The sequence below is a fragment of the Myodes glareolus genome, chromosome 3, assembly GCF_982192425.1.
Source record: "Myodes glareolus chromosome 3, mMyoGla1.1, whole genome shotgun sequence".
Lineage (NCBI taxonomy): Eukaryota > Metazoa > Chordata > Mammalia > Rodentia > Cricetidae > Myodes > Myodes glareolus.
The window spans coordinates 2,050,228-2,067,372 of NC_142028.1; the positions used below are offsets into that span (position 1 = coordinate 2,050,228).

A 17,145-nucleotide genomic window follows, 5' to 3' on the forward strand; every position below is an offset into this window, starting at 1 on the left:
CCCCTTTTTAGTTTTGTGTAAATACGCCTTCAGTGTGCGATATGTTCTTTTTATTATGGCCTGTCCCTGGGGGTTATGGCATATACCCGTTTTATGAGAAATACAAAACTCAGAGCAAAACTTAGTAAAACCAGTGCTGGTATAAGCTGTCCCATTGTCAGTTTTTAGAACTTTAGGAACCCCCATGTAGGCAAAAGCCTGTAGACAGTGTCTTTTAACATCCCGTAATTTTTCTCCTGTATGAGCTGAGGCAAAGATAAGGTGGGAATATGTGTTCACAGTTATGTGAACATATTGTAAGCGCCCAAAAGAAGGAACATGGGTAACATCCATTTGCCACAAATGGTTGGGAGCCAGCCCATGAGGGTTGATTCCCAAATGGGGAACAGTTAAAAATTCCATGCACAAAGGGAATTTCTTAACAGTATCAGTGGCTTGCTCTCAAGAAATCTTAAAATGAAATCTTAAAGATCCAGCATTGAGATGAAAGTGATCATGAGCTTTCTTTGTAGCTTCATAAGACTCTTGACTGACTGCATAAACTTGGCAAGTGAGTTGATCAGCCAAAGCATTACCTTCGCTCAAGGGGCCAGGAAGATTGCTATGTGTTCGCAAATGCCCCACGTATATGGGAACAGACCTGGCCCAAAGCAACACTTGAATAGCCAAAAGCTGCATCTGGACTCAAGATACAGAAGCAATATAAGCTGCTGTTTTTAAAGGTATAAGAATTTTGCTTATATACTAGCTGTCAGTATAAAGGTTAAATGGAATGTCAGCATATTTTTCTAAGGCCATTTGCACAGCGAATAATTTAGTCACCTGGGCTGAGTTAGAATCAACGCTCAGAGTGTCAATATCAGGTGGGGAGACCATCATGGCTCTCCCGGTGGAGGAGCTATCAGTAAACACATTTCTTGCCCCTGCCAGAGGCTGTAAAGAAATAACTTTAGGGAAATACATCAGATGATTTTTGGAAAAGGTGTTTAACTTATTGGAAGGGTAATGATTATCAAACTTGTAGGGATTGGTGCATAAATAAGGTCCAATCCTCAGCAAAATTCTGCAGCCATGTTATTTTTGCCTGGGTATAGGGTGAAATCACTTTATCAGGCAACATTACAAAGGTTTGTAAGCCCAGTTTGAATCCTTTCTGAATAACACATAGCATAGCTGATGGATAAGATACAACAATTTTTACAGGTGACACGTGTTCATGTACCCATAGGATCGGTCTTGTCTGCCAAAAAACTCTAGTAGGACTATGCTGAGAGGGAAAAATTATGAAAAACAGAGGTTGACTGTAGTCTACTTAGTGAACATGAGCAGAGGCAAGCTTTTCTTCAATTAAAGTGATACATTGTCTTGCCTGGGGTGTTAACTCATGAGAGGAAGTTGGGTCTGGATCTCCCTGCAGAATATCAAAGAGCGGCTTTAGGACTCCAGTAGGCATCCCCAGACTAGGTCGGACCCAATTGAGGTCCCCAAGCAACTTTTGAAAATCATTTAAAGTTTGTAATTTATCTAGACAAAGAGTAACTTTCTGAGGTTTCATTCCTGTCTGTAATAACTGATGTCCCAAATACTGATACGGAAACTGTTCTTGTATCTTATCAGAAGCAATCATCAACCCAGCATGTGCTAGACATTCTTGCAAGTCAGTAAAAGCCTCAAGAACTATTTTTTGGTCCTGTCCTGCTAAGAGTATGTCGTCCAATCGCTGGGTGTAAGGTTAAGTTTTGCGAAGGACTCTAGCAGCGCCACGGTGAAAGGGGCGTGTGCTCCATAGGCCACCATAGCCTCTTGAAGCTATTTGATATCCTTAAAGGCTAGACAGTCAGGCTGCCTGGTCCTCAGTTCTTGCTGATCGATAGTTTCCTCAGCAGGATAAACTGGCCTCTTTCTACTTAGATTATTGGGTCTGTCTGACATCTCTCAGGTTTCCACCTCTTGATCCATAGGGGCGAAGGCAGTGATACAACGGTTAGGGGTAGCAAAGAATGTCTTTTGTGTTGGAGATCTCATAGGGAGATCTCTGTTTGCAATCCCCCCTTCTTCCTTTTCTAGCTGTTTATTTAAAAGTGCGATTTTGCCTTCCAAAATCCTTTCTTCTTCTTCTAAATCCTCGATGCTCCTGGCCTCTTGCTCCTCAAAACTCCTGATAGAGCTCATAGATTCTACTTTCTGAATTTTCTCAAGGGTTTTGTTTAAAACTTCTAACTGTTCTTTTACTATCATATCGTTACTGAGGAGAGCATCTCTGATTAAATACCACAGCGAAAAGACTGCTAGAGGAAAGGCCGTAGGTCCTCATTCTTTCTGTGCAGTATGAAGGTCAGCCTTCACCAGTTCCCAGTCCATGATATTAAAGCCTTCAGCGATTAAAAACCAAGGACTAAATTCTGAAATTGTCTTAAAGACCTCCTGTGCCATCTCAGTCCTAACACTGGCGTCGAGCCTTTCCAGTAGGCCCAGCACTTGGTCTGTTACCCGGCCTTTAAATGCCATGAAAGACATTTCCACACCCAATACAACCAAACCAATCCACCCTATTAGCTGGCCAGTCTAAAAGGAGACCCCCATGGCCTACTTTCCCAGAAACTTGTAGACGGGCATTGCAGATGAGCAGAATGTGGGTGCTTCTTCTCTGATATCCCAGTGGGGCCTCCAAATGTAGGTAGGGCTCTGCACCAATATGCATTTCCCTTTTCCCAATACAGAACGTGAACTTTGCTGTATCTTGTCACGAGCCCGAGACTAGGTTTTAGGGGTTAAACAGAGATGCATGCACATGCACTTAGAGAGAGGTTTGGGTCATTTGCCCAAAGGTAAATGCCAAATTTTATTCAGAATACACCAGGTTAAATACTTTTTCCCAGAGGAGAGAAGGACCCCCTCCCAATCAGGAGTGAGATATCAGTGTTGAGCTTCTGGCACAGAGTGGCAGGAGCTTCCAGGCAGGGGGTACTGAGCTGGGAACCCTGACAGAGAGATAGGAGGAGATTCAGGGCGCCTGTGGGAACCCTCCTTAGCAGGTGAAATTACCATACCAAAGATGGAAACAAGGTTCTGAACTAGTCCTGTCTGGCTGGCAGAATCAAGCAGAGAAAGCTAGGCTGGTTAGTGTAAACAGTTCTCACACCCTGTGCTTGGCCTCGAGGAACAGGAAAGACAGGGCCTTATAGATGTACACAAAGAGATTTATAAGGAAAAATCTTTCATGTAAGTTAGTGTAACTAATGACTGTTTAAAATCCATGTGTTCATCATTTTTGGGCGCTATGGCTGGAGAGCACAGACTCTTTGGTTCACACATCTACTCATACTTCAGGTTTTGAATAGGCCATCCAGAGTTCTCTTTGAATCATATATGTGGAAATATTTTATACATACCACCTTATTTTCCCAAAAGTCTGTGGTACATCATAGGTCAGTGTGTAAGAGGGTTGTGCAGATACACTTACTTACATGCCCTTTAGTTAATTCAGACAAAGACAATTATTGATTGCTTCTGACTATTATAGATTGTTATTAATAACCCTGGATGTTCTACCTTTATATCTAAAGAATCTCTAGATCTACACACATAACTAGAGTTGAGTGCATTTTAAAAGTTTTCAGTATTTATGTGTATTATTATTGGCATGCACCTTAAATGGTATTACATTTGAACATGTTTTTAAAAAATATATTTATTTTCAAAAATTAAATTAAAATGTTTGAACACAATATAATACTAATAAAAATCCACAAATATAATAATATTTGAAATCTCTTGACAGGTTTTCCAATGAACATGAGTAGATACCCACAATTTTAGTGGTGACTGAGTTCATCCTGATGGGCATCACTGACCATCCTGAGCTGCAGGCCCCATTGTTCAGACTCTTCCTCGATATCTATCTGATTTCACTGGTGGGAAACTTGGGAATGATCATCCTCACCATGGTGGACTCCAGGGTAAAGACTCCCATGTACTTCTTTCTCAGACACTTGACTATCACAGATCTTGGTTATCAACTGCTATTGGACCTAAAATGTTAGCAAATTTTGTTCTCATTCAAAATACGACATCATTCCATCTTTGTGCTACACAGTTATCTTTCTTTCTTCTCTTCATTGCTTGTGAACTTTTCATCCTCTCCATGATGTCCTATGACTGCTATGTAGCCAACTGTAACCCTTTGCCGAACAATGTCATCATGTCACAAACTCTATGTTGGGTGATGGTGGCAGTCCCTTATGTTTACAGTTTATTTGTTTCCCTCATAGTTACCATAAATATTTTCTCTTCATCCTTCTATGGCTACAATGTCATACATAATTTCTACTGTGATGGTCTGCCCTTGATATCTCTGCTCTGCTCAAATACAGATAGAGTTGAAATGATAATTTTAGTTTTATCTGTTATCAACTTGATTTCCTCCCGTTGAGTGATCCTTGTCTCCTACCTTCTCATTCTTAGAGCTATTCTCAGAATGAACTCAGCTGAAGGAAGAAAGAAGGCTTTCTCCACCTGTGGGTCTCACTTGACAGTGGTCACTGTCTTCTATGGGACTTTGATATTTATGTATGTGCAGCCCAAGTCCAGTCACTCCTTCAACACTGACAAGTAGCTTCCATCTTTTATACCCTGGTCATCCCTATGTTGAATCCCTTGATCTACAGCTTGAGGAATAAAGATGTAAAACACGCTCGCAGAAAGACAGGGAAAACTATATGCAGTTACTTCTCATAGACGTCACAGGACTTAAAGGTTATCTTATTCCACCTCAAGTAAATTTAAATGCTTTATATGTTTCAGTGAAGAAAATAGTAAAAAAAAAAAACTACCCTTCTCTGAAGAGGAGAAAGATTATAAAAAAATTAAGAGAGAAGGTAGCACAGAAAACCATTTTAAAGAATACTGACGTAAGGATGGTAACAATGTGGTTTTATTAGTTTATGAAGGAAGTTAAGGAAAGGTGTCTTGTAGGGTTTATTTATTTATTTATTTATTTATTTTTATTTTTTATTTATTTTTTTTTTAGTAAATTTTATTAAATTATAAAAGTTTCCATTTCCACCCCCCCTCCCAGCACCCTCCCACTCCCCCTACTCCCCCTCCTCCTCCCTCTTCGTCCCCCAGGGCAGTCAGGGTTTCCTGCCCTGTGGGAAGTTCCAGTTCCTTCCCCCTCCCTCCAGGTCCAGGAAGGTGAGTGTCCAAACAGACTGGATCCCCAAAATCCATTATATGTAGAGGAAACAGGTCCCAGTGTCATAGTCAATGGCTTTTCAGAAAGACTTCGGGTCAGCCACAGTCAGAGAATCCGGCCAACTTCGGAGAGTCTGGTTAGATCACGTCCTCTTTCAGTCCCAGTCCAACTGGCCTTGGTAAACTCTCATCAGATCCGTTCCCTTGTATCAGTGGGTGATAGCATCCCTCGCAGTACTGATTTCGTTTTTCATGTTCTTCCTCCTTCTGCTCCTCATTTGGACCTCGGGGGGCTCAGTCCGGTGCTGCAATATGGGTCACCGACTGTATCGCCGTCCTTCGTCAGATGCAGGATCTATGGTGATAAGCAAAATATACATCAGTATGGACATGGGCCACGGCCGATTCAGGCACCCACTCCTCTGTCCAGAGAGCAATCTGGGGGATCTCTCCTTGGACCTGGGATCCCATATATAATCAAGTCTCCTGTAAACCCTAAAATGGGTCCCTTAGTTGAAATATAATCTTCCCTGATCCCATATTCATCCTTCCTCCCTCCCCCCCCATCCCAGGCCACCAAGCTTTCCCCTTTCTTCCCCTACTCCCTTCTCTCTAACCTTCTCCCCTTCCATCGACCCTCCCTCCCCCCCATGCACCCGAGGTTACCTGGGACTCTTGTCTATTTCCTACCTCCTGGTGGATAGCTAAATAATCTTCATCAGGTTCATCTTCTTATTTAGCTTCTCTAGGATCACGAATAATAGGCTCAAAGACCTTTAATTATGGTTAGAATCCACTTATGAGTGAATACATACCGTGTTCCTCTTTTTGGGTCTGGCTTACCTCACTCAGTAAAGCGTTTTCTATTTCCATCCATTTGCATGCAAAATTCAAGATGTCATTGTTTTTTACCGCTGAGTAAAACTCTAATGTGTATATGTTCCACACATTTTTTAACCATTCTTCTATTGAGGGGCACCTAGGCTGTTTCCAGGTTCTGGCTATTACAAATAGTGCTGCTATGAACATAGTAGAACAAATGCTTTTGTAGTATGATCGGGAATCTTTAGGGTATATTCCCAAGAGTGGAATTGCTGGGTCCTGAGGGAGGTTGACTCCCAGTTTCCTGAGAAACCGCCACACTGATTTCCACAGTGGCTGCACGAGTTTGCATTCCCACCAACAATGGATGAGTGTTCCCCTCACCCCACATCTTCTCCAGCATAGGATATCATTGGTGTTTTTGACTTTAGCTATTCTGACAGGTGTAAGATGGTATCTCAAAGTGGTTTTGATTTGCATTTCCCTGATCGCTAAGGAGGTTGAGCATGACCTTAAGTGTCTTCTGGCCATTCGAAGTTCATCTGTTATGAATTCTCTGTTAAGTTCAGTACCCCATTTTTTAATTGGGTTAATTAGAGTTTTAGTGCCTAGTTTCTTGAGTTCTTTGTATATTTTGGAGATCAGACCTTTGTCTGATGAGGGGTTGGTGAAGATCTTCTCCCAGTCAGAAGGCAGCCTTTTTGTCCTACTGACAGTGTCCTTTGCTTTACAGAAGCTTCCCAGTTTCAGTAGATCCCATTTATTCATTGTTTCTCTTATTGTCTGTGCTGCTGGGGTCCTGCTTAGGAAGAGGCCTCCTGTGCCTAAATCTTGTAGGGTTTAAATAAGATTTGTCAATTGAACTTCACAGTGAACTGTCTGGAGTTCATGTGTATCTTTGCATTTATATATATTAAAATGCATGGTTATTATTTTAGTAATTGCATTTATTTGCTTTTCATATACATTTGTATAAACTCTGTTAAAATGTCTTGATCACAATATCAAATAAGTGAAGTTTGTCACTTTGATATTATGGTCCCACTAATATCAGAGCGCACAGGTGATTTCCTGTCACTGAGAATCCTACCTCCTGATTCTATTTTATTTCCCTTAAACATCACCTCAGATATGATTGCAGCTGCAGTAGTTAATATCATATATTTAGTGTTTAAATAGCTGATAATTACGATGTATCATTTAAAGCTGTACAGTGTTTAAATAGCTCATACTTACAATTTATCACTTAATGCTATACAATTCCAAGTGCACCTGTGCATATCTCTGTGTGTGTGTGTGTGTGTGTGTGTGTGTGTGTGTGTGTGTGTGTAACATCATGGCTGGATTTTTCCATGGGAATTCCTATTACTTTATTTTGTCTTGCTATTGTATTTATCTTAATTCATTACCCCTAATTTCTCTTTAATTTGACATTTACCTTTTATATGGGAAGTATAAGTCTTGTAAGTCATATGCTAAGTTTTGATAATTGAATGAAAAGCCTGTTCTGTAACTAATTGGAATATAGAGGCAGATTGATAAGAATTCTAGGGTCAGTCTTGGCTACATAGTTAGTCTGAAGTCAATCTGAACTACACAGAGTGACTCGAGCAATGAAAAAACACAAAATCACCAATAAAGAAATAACTTTAGGTTTTGTTTGACAATCATTTGTGGGTTTGACACAAAAGCCAATCATATACATTATTGGATTGTAGAAAAATATAACTATAAAATATTTGTGGCAAAGAAAATCATTTCCAATAATAAAGCTGATATTAAAAATATGAAAATGTGATATTTACAGTGGGTATAAATTATCAAACTTCATCAGTCCTGCACTAGAGACTGAGTATTGGGTAACCTTTGAGAAACACCATTGTGTACCATCTGAATATATACAGTACAATATTTACATAAGCAACATATAGTAAATTATTAAGACTTAATAATAGTTTAATTTAATGAACTTATCAATTAATTTGAACACAGTATTGTGTCCAAAGGAAAAAACCGCCAAACCACACGGGAAAAGCAATTCTACATCATAAATCCTTTGATCTAAAGGGTTGTAAATAGTGCTCAAAACAGTTCTCTCAGTAAGCAGCGGCAGAAGAGGCTTTACTCCAGAAGTATTGTTTGTTTGGGTGTTTGTTTAGTTTTTATTTTGATTCAGCACATTTTCACTTTGTTCATTTCTAACCAGAAGATAATGAAGTACAATCCATCTGGGACATTTCCTGTAGGTTTTATCACTAATGGTTAAGTGGATATAAACAAGTGAATTAGAGGCATTCGTAGTGTATTCAAACCTTCATGTGCTGTTTCCTTAGTTAGAATGAACTTCAAAATATCTGAACAATTTAGGGGGCTACAATCTAAAATGTCAAGATTAAGTGTACCATTTTTGTTAGATATTTCATTTAATAAACATGCTGCCTCTTTACTTGAGTAAAAATCCCATGTCATTTTTTTTTCAAATTCTGATTTGCTCAGAGTATTGCCTAGAAATTAAAATCAATATTTTATCTCAAAAAGAAAATCTACACTCAAAAGTTTCATTATTGAGGTTAAAAACAGTTCTCCTTAAAGTGTTGGAATAGTCCCAATTAAGGGATATACTTCAAAATAAGGATATATCTGAATGCATAGAAAATACAGAAATTCCTTTAGAGTCAATATACTAAACCAGCTTTGTATTATGCTTTGATAAAAAGAAAATACACATAGTAAGGGTTTAAAATTTGTATGCAGCTGGGCATGGGTATTTCCTTAGGGGACATACCCTTGAAGAACAATGAATCTTTCTTATTAAGCAATCATAATATAGCATCAATAGATTCTCAGCTAGGGTTAGGACTTCCTCACCAATTCCACTGCTTTAACACTTTTGTGGCTTGATCTCCCGTCATTCTTGCACATGAAGTCACAGTTACTTTCAGTTCATTAGCACAGCAGCCCTGATGGGTCTGGAAACCAGAGTTTGTCAATTATCATGGGCTGCACCTGATGTTTATACTCTTTTAAGACCCACACCTCTCCTAGGATGATACTTGGTAGCAAACAGTGTGACACAGGTGTCACATTTAGGGCTGAGTATTTTGAAGTCTTTTACATCCACACCCTGAGCAGGTGGGGTCTCTTTTAGTCACTATTTACTGGGGTAAAAAGGCTTCTGTGATGGATGTTGGGAGACACCCTTATCTTTGAATATAAATCTTTAAAGTTTCCTCGAGACTATTTCATTTTAACATGATCATCGCAGTAGATTCCTCTGCAGAGTCTCTATCCTAGCTGTTCCCAGGTCCTTGGCTCCTTAAATGTTTCAACATTTCTCTCTTGCAAGAGTTAGTTTTCTCTTTCTACCATGAGTGATCCTGGAAACAGAATCAGGTTTTGGGGATTAGCAATAAGCACTGTCATTAGATAACCATCTCCGGAACACTTCTTTAGTCTTTGCACCTCTCATCAGGATTGAGAATTATTATAAGAGAGTAAAGAGACATTAATTCACAATTAAGTTATGCAATATTCAGTTGGATTTTATTATTAATTCTTGAATGAAAATTTAAAAGAATTTCACAACTTAGCTAGTATACTTCCTGTGGTATACATGAGAGTACTAAAGTATTTAAGATCCTAATGCTAATATATATGGATAGATGTACATAAGTAGAATTTTTGAATCATAAAATAGAAAGATAAATAAATAAGTTTAGTTTAGGAGCAGCATTCTTAGACAATTAGTTTCTGTCTTCTAGGCATTGCGTTAGACTTCAACTATTCATGTGCAATCAGTGATTTAGTTAAAAGATCCATAGTGAGAAGAGTTTCTATACTTTCATATATTGCGTAAATTGACCCACAAAACACCGGGTTAAGAACCATGCAAAGAATTTTAACTGTAATTCTATACAGATAGAAAGGAGTGTGACATGGCCCTTATTGTCAGCAGTGTGTTCAAAGACAGTCATATTCACTATGTTCAGCTATCTTTTAAGGGTCCAATTCTAATACCAATTCTGTGATTTCTTATTCTTGCTGCTCAAGCTGAAATCATATCAGTAATAATTTTCTTCATGTTAATGAAGACTACAGAAAGAATGCTAATTATCATGAGTATCTAGAAAATTACCCAGAATGGCTATCATTTGAGGATTTAATAGATGTATATGTTATAGATTGTCTGATTCCTTTAAAATTCTTTTATCTCTCACAAATCATGTATAATATATGTTCATTTTATATATTCTAATAAGAGCTTTGGATGAATTATTACCAATGTAAATGTTATATACAGTTCATTAAGTATACCATATATACATAAGTTAGTATGGGATGGATTTTAATATCTAAATTTACATATACTCTCTTGATTTTTTGTGACAAAATTTGGAATTCTAAGATCCAATTTCTCTATGTATCTTTCTAATTCCTGGTTATTTTCTGCTCCAGAAATTTTTAAAAATTACATTCATTTCTATGAATATGTTGTTGTAATTAATTTCTAAGTTACTCAAGAGGAAAATAAATTATCTACATCACCAGAGGTGTGTGTAGCATTATTTTACTGTAAGAAGATTATATCTCAATTTATATTCTGACAAAGTTGTTTTACATTTTGCATTAAAATCTGAAAAGATGTTATGTTTAGAATTTATAAACAACATTCCAGTATTCAGTAAAGATAATAACTCTGAAAAAGATATTTGGCTCTTGCCATTTACTTTTAGCACTTTAGACAGAAAACAACTTTGTCTTTATATTTAGAAAGTATGATCTTTAGGTTGTACAGTTTTGTTTTTTTTTTTTTTAGTTTTCAGCATAGCAATCTAAAGCAATACAATAGAAACAAAGCATCTGTTGAAGAATTTCCCAAGTTAAATATAGTAATATTTTCATATGCACATATAAAATATATTGGGGGACATTATCTATAATAAAAATTTATTCACAGAACACTGAAAGCATTTTTACCATACTGTTTATTTGTAGATTAAACAGACAGTTTTTTTCCAGCGTTTTCACTATGAACTGTCTTATTTGCCATCTCTTTTAGTCAATAAATGTTGGTATTCAAAATATTCAGGAAAATGATAATGCCTATTCCACTATATTTTAGTCTATGAGATATTGGATGTGTTCACATATTAACTTTGGTTTTTGAAGTTACCTACAAAGTGTTCTAAATTAGAAATGGCAAACAAATGTTTAGTTCTTAATATACAGAAAGACTTCAAATCACACCAAATTACCTATGTCACTGCAATTTTTATTTAATCATATTTGTATATTGTCACAACAAATATCTGAATGCACATTGTTCCTGAAAGTTTGGAACCTCCAGGCATCACATCATTAGACTCTCAAAAGTTTGCTCATAATTAAAATTTTTAGTATCTCATCAGGGAGAATCTCTAGGGTTTAAAACACACATAAATAGATCTCAGAAACCTATTATAAGAACCACAGTGGGAAATGAAGGCAGGAGTCTCACAGCAGGTAAAAAAAAAAATGTATCTCACAGAGCTCTGTAGTTTAAGCATAAGGAGATGTGGGCATCTATTGCTAGACATTCCCCATCTAAAGATTCTAATTCTGATTTAGTGTCTATTCTTACAAATGTTCCGCAATGCCTAAAAAGAAATAGTACTTCTTCATTTCTGCATTTCATTTTGTTTTTGTACACTTTCACTGAGATTGAGAGGTCAAATGCTACTATCTTTTAATCATACACAGATATATTTTTTATAAAATACCTCCCCTCTCTTTCTCTCTCTCTCTCTCTCTCTCTCTCTCTCTCTCTCTCTCTCTCTCTCTCACACACACACACACACACACACAATTTTATAACTAGTGAATGGCCTATATTAGAAGAGATAGAAAATGAATAAAATGAGATATTTTTATTTAGAGAAAATAATTTGAGAACAGCAGTTTTAAGTTCATCGTTATGCCTTCTATCCCTTCCTAAGTTATAGTTGGCCAGAGAATTACTAAGAATCACCTACAAAAATTGTAGTAGCCCAGAGTGACAGAGCATCTAGCATGAGGAGAGCTATCCAGAGACTGGAAGACAAGAAAGAAAATTATAACAATGTTTGATGACATACATGAATGAAATGCTACAAGAAAACCTATTATATTAATCTAAATCAGGTAACTGAAACTTTTACAAATAATTTTCATAGAGTAAGGGTATACATTTGACTACTTTTCAATATTTTGACTTTTATAATATTTATTTCTTCATTATTTACTTATTTTTGATTGATTATCTGTAAGTACACTTTTGCTGGATTAGAGGACAAGAGCTTGAGACTGTACACCCCTTCCATTCTTGTGTCTACAGGCTCATATGCAGCTCCCCACATTCAGTGGTTCTCTCTCTGGACAGACGCTCTGACCGATATCCTGAACTTTCGTGTGGAACTGGAGTTTGTGTTTCACAAAGGTGTAAACACCATCACTTGAGTGTCAAGAGACACCCTTCATACCTTTATGACAATAGGAAAGTTTCTTTATTTTGTACTGAATACTATCAATTTTCCAGAGATTATAGCTCAAAAAATAACACTCAAGTAATCAGTGAACAAAACAATCTATAATAAAGTATATTTTGCTTTTCACTGAGCACTAAATCTATTCAAAGGAAACCATTTTTGTCTTTCCTTACCTATAATAAAATTGACATCCAGTACCTGTACGTAAGTTTGTGTGTGTGTGTGTGTGTGTGTGTGTGTGTATCATTGTATAGTAAAACAATATGAAAGGGACAAAGATTGGGTGATTTTCAGTTCTGCAATAAAAGATGTTTTTAAATTGATTATTTGAAGCATTTTAAGTGAGTGATGTGCAAATTAAATGCAATCACCTGTAAGCAGAATGGTGAGATTTGGGGAATTTCACAGCTGTTTTCCTCCAAGACCGAAGTTTCTACCATGATTACAATTGCAAATCATTTTATTTCTGGTTTTACCAAGAAAACATCATATATATATATATATATATATATATATATATATATATATATTACAAAAGTAATAATTGTTCCTTTCTCTCTGGTGCATTGGAAGTATTCAGACATGCCTTTCTGGAATAGAGAAATTTGTTGCATAGTGTTCTATGTCATATTTGGAAGATGGTCTTGGGAACTAACAACACAGAAAGATGTTTCTATTCCTCACTTGCATCATTCAAAAGACATCATAATGAACCTTGGTTTTGTTTAGGGATATCTACATCACAGTTAAAGTTTTATCCAACATCAATTATTAAACATCTATGACAACACTGGGCAACCATATTTAGAAATGAAAATACTAAAAGTTATATTATTGTAATATAGTACCTCTTAATCAATGGGGAACATCCAGATTTTGCTAATAAGTCAAATTTAATAAACTTCCTATATTTTTTTCCAGACTTCCTCATATTTTTGTAGGTTATTAGGTATATCTTGTGTCTGACTCATGACATAAAAACCACTTAAGTTATAATCAAAGGTGTTGCTTTAACAAAAGACAAATTTATATAAAGAAATCTATTTTTTAGTGTTCAAATGTTTTATTTTTGCTTTATTGAAAATAGAGTGTTTTCTAACATAATATATCCTTATTATGTTTATTAACATAGTTATGAACAAAACATCAATTCAAAATGAGAGCAAACTGTGAAAATTGCATCTTGTCTCTTAGAGCAACAGACTGTGACATCTTGGGTGTACCTTGTTTTCATGACCAACTTCTCCTTTGCTCATTTTTGCAGATTTAACAAAGTAGTAAAATCCTTTTGTGCATGATACACACATACATTTATAAGGAAAATACTTGCAGGTAGGTTTGTGTGTCTAGTGACTGTTTAAAATCCAAGTTCATCATTTTGTGACTAAGGCCAGAAAGTACGAAGTTGTTGGATCATTTACTTCAGGTTTTCAGAGGTACATACAGAGACCTCTTGAATTTATATATGACAAAAAGTGTTTTATGCATCTCACTTTATTTTCTCAAGGAATATTTGTGTATAGTAGGCAGTGTGAAAAAGGATGGCAAAGACATTCTTACATGCTGTTTGGTTTCTTCATATCAAGATATTTCTAAATGAGGTGTTCAATGCTACTCTTATTTGTAGCTTTGATCAATATGAATTGGGAAAACAACTGAAGATGTTCCATGTTACATCCTAAAATTCTGTAGATCTACACAGAAATTTAGCATTATGTGCATTTAAAAAATTTTGGTAGGTTTATGTATAGCATACATACATCTTACATGTTACTCCAAATATATAATTATCAAGTATCAGACCATGGTACTAATCATATCAGAAATACAAATAATATAAGAATAAATTTTATCAATGTGTGCATAAATCCAAATACCTACAATTCCAAATATTCACATTTTGAAGACTTAATCTTATTTTCCACATATATTTATGTATGTACATATATGAAATACATACATAAATATATATGCATATTCAGCTTAATTTATACCCAGAGTATCAGAGTTTGAGATTGTATACAGTCAGAGTTGAATATTTGATATAGAAAAATTCTTTCAAGATTAACTAATGTCTAATATTTGATTAAAGGTATAATTTTCATCAAATTTGGGAAAAGCAAGTGTTGTTGGCAATGACTTATGTCAATCTCTGATAAATTTACCATTAGTTGAGGCTCAAAGATACATATCTGTGTCTTTCTTTGTTTAAAGTCACATGTCTACAATTGTGTGTATCGAATGATTGTATATCGTGGTAAATAGGCTTATTTAAAAAATAGCCCATATTTTTGCAAATATTTTATTTAAGATAGTCTTAATAATATGATATTTAAAATCTATTGACTGTGTAATGGTCTCTACTCAGAAAAGATTTTCCCATATATTTGGATGGAGACCCACAACCTCACAGTGGTGACTGAGTTTATCTTGATGGGCATCACTGACCGTCCTGAGCTGCAGGCACTATTGTTTGGACTGTTCCTTGTCATCTACTCGATCTCACTGATGGGCAACATGGGCATGATCATCCTCACCATGGTGGATTCCAGGCTGCAGACACCCATGTACTTCTTTCTCAGACACCTCGCTACTGTAGATCTTGGCTATTCAACTGCTGTGGGACCAAAAATGTTAAGAAATTTTATTGTAGATCAGAATACAATACCATTTTATTTTTGTGCTACCCAAATGTTTTTCTTTGATATGTTCATTGTTGCTGAATTTTTTATTCTCTCTGCAATGTCTTATGACCGTTATGTTGCCATCTGCAAACCACTCTTCTACACTGTCATTATGTCACCAAGAGTGTGCTGGACACTAGTCACCATTCCCTACCTCTATGGTATATTTGTCTCACTTCTGCTTACCATAAAGATTTTCACTGTGTCCTTCTGCGGCCCCAATGTTATCACTCATTTCTACTGTGATGGTCTCCCCTTGTTGTCTTTGGCCTGCTCAAATACTCATGAAATTGAGGTGATAATTTTAATATTATCAGCTTTTAATTTGCTTTCTTCTGTTCTGGTAGTCATTGTGTCCTATCTATTCATTCTTGCTGCTATTCTCAGAATGAACTCAGCTGAGGGCAAAAGAAAGGCTTTCTCTACCTGCGGGTCCCACCTGACAGTAGTCGCTGTCTTCTATGGGACTTTGATATTCATGTATTTGCAGCCTATGTCCGTTCATTCCTTTGACACTGATAAAGTGACTTCCATATTTTACAGCCAGGTTATACCTATGCTGAATCCATTAATCTATAGCTTGAAGAACAAAGATGTAAAAGATTCCCTTAAAAAAACAGTGGAAAAACTATGCAATATTGTCTGGTAGATTTCTTATGTTGTTAAAAGTAATCCAAATAATTCACAATAGTGAAGTAAACAAGAACAATGGGAAAGTAGAAAACATTCTCTCTCTCTCTCTATGTGTGTGTGTGTGTGTGTGTGTGTGTGTATTCATGTATTACACGTACATATGTGTGTTTGTAAAAAATAAATAAACATAGCAGCACAGAAGCATTGCTTCCGAAGGAAAGTACAAGAGAAGTGTTAACAGCATTAAAGTCTATATATGAGTGAAGGGAATAAGATTTGTCAGGTGGATTTAAATGGATACCGTATTTTGGGGATTACAATAAATCACTCATTATTAATATGTGTCTTAGCTTTACTCCCTGAAAGTGCACTCTTTGTATTTTAGTACTTTTATACATTTGCAAATTGACATAAAATTGAACTTTATCAGTCTATCCAGAGGTGCTATAGATTGCTTAGATAATAAGGTCTCATTCATATCAATGTGCTCATCTATCCACATTCCACCCAGATACAATGTTCTGATCTCTCATTGCTCTTTTACTTTTCTTAATTCATCCACAAATGGATATTTCTTATATTTTACGTCCTGGCAATTGCACATTATGTCCCAATAAGCAGGAGCACACACATTTATCTTTGAGAACCTAGCTTCAATAATTTTTCGTCAGTATAAGCTGAAATGCTGGCTTATACAACAAATAACTAAATTGCAGTTTAACACAAATTGATCCTGGCAGTTTTTATAACCATCAAACATCATCTCATTAGACTCCTAACAGTTACCTGGTAATAATAACTTCTCCTCAGGGAGAATCTCTATGGTTTAGAAACACACATAAATAGATCTCAAAAGCCCATACTAAGAACTGCAGTGGGAAATGAATGCAGGAGTTTCACAAGAGGTAACAAAGTGTCACACGGAGCTGTCTAGTTTAAGCATAAGGAGATGTGGGCATCCTTTTGCTAGGCTTTCCCCATCTATAGTTTCTCATTTGAGATTTGCTGTCTGTTCTTCAAATATTCCTCAATGGCTGGGAAGCAATAATACTTCTTAATTTCTCTACTTAATATTCTTTTTGAACATATTCACTGAAGTTTAGAGAGCTAATGCTATTATCTATCTTTTTATCATACAAAGAAAATTTTTCTTAAATATTTTTCTTATATAGCATCTCATCTCTGTCTTCCTCTCTCTGTCTCTTTCTCTCTGTCTTTTTCTCTCTCTCTCTCTCTTCTTCTCTGCCACATACACATATACAGAGGTTTATAACTAGTGAAGGGCATAGAAGAAAAGAGACAGAAAGTAA

At 36.2% G+C, this 17,145-nt stretch overlaps 1 protein-coding gene and 1 pseudogene across 1 annotated transcript; both read left to right on the forward strand.

Moving 5' to 3' along the window:
- The first annotated feature begins 360 nt into the window (after nt 1–360).
- LOC148122503 (olfactory receptor 8K3-like) lies at nt 361–4,737 on the forward strand (annotated as a pseudogene).
- Nucleotides 4,738–14,909: 10,172 nt separating this feature from the next.
- On the forward strand, nt 14,910–15,851 carry LOC148122504 (olfactory receptor 8K3-like). The gene has a single exon (XM_087903842.1). It carries the CDS (start codon nt 14,910–14,912, stop codon nt 15,849–15,851), a length of 942 nt encoding a protein of 313 aa, XP_087759968.1.
- Nucleotides 15,852–17,145: the final 1,294 nt, after the last annotated feature.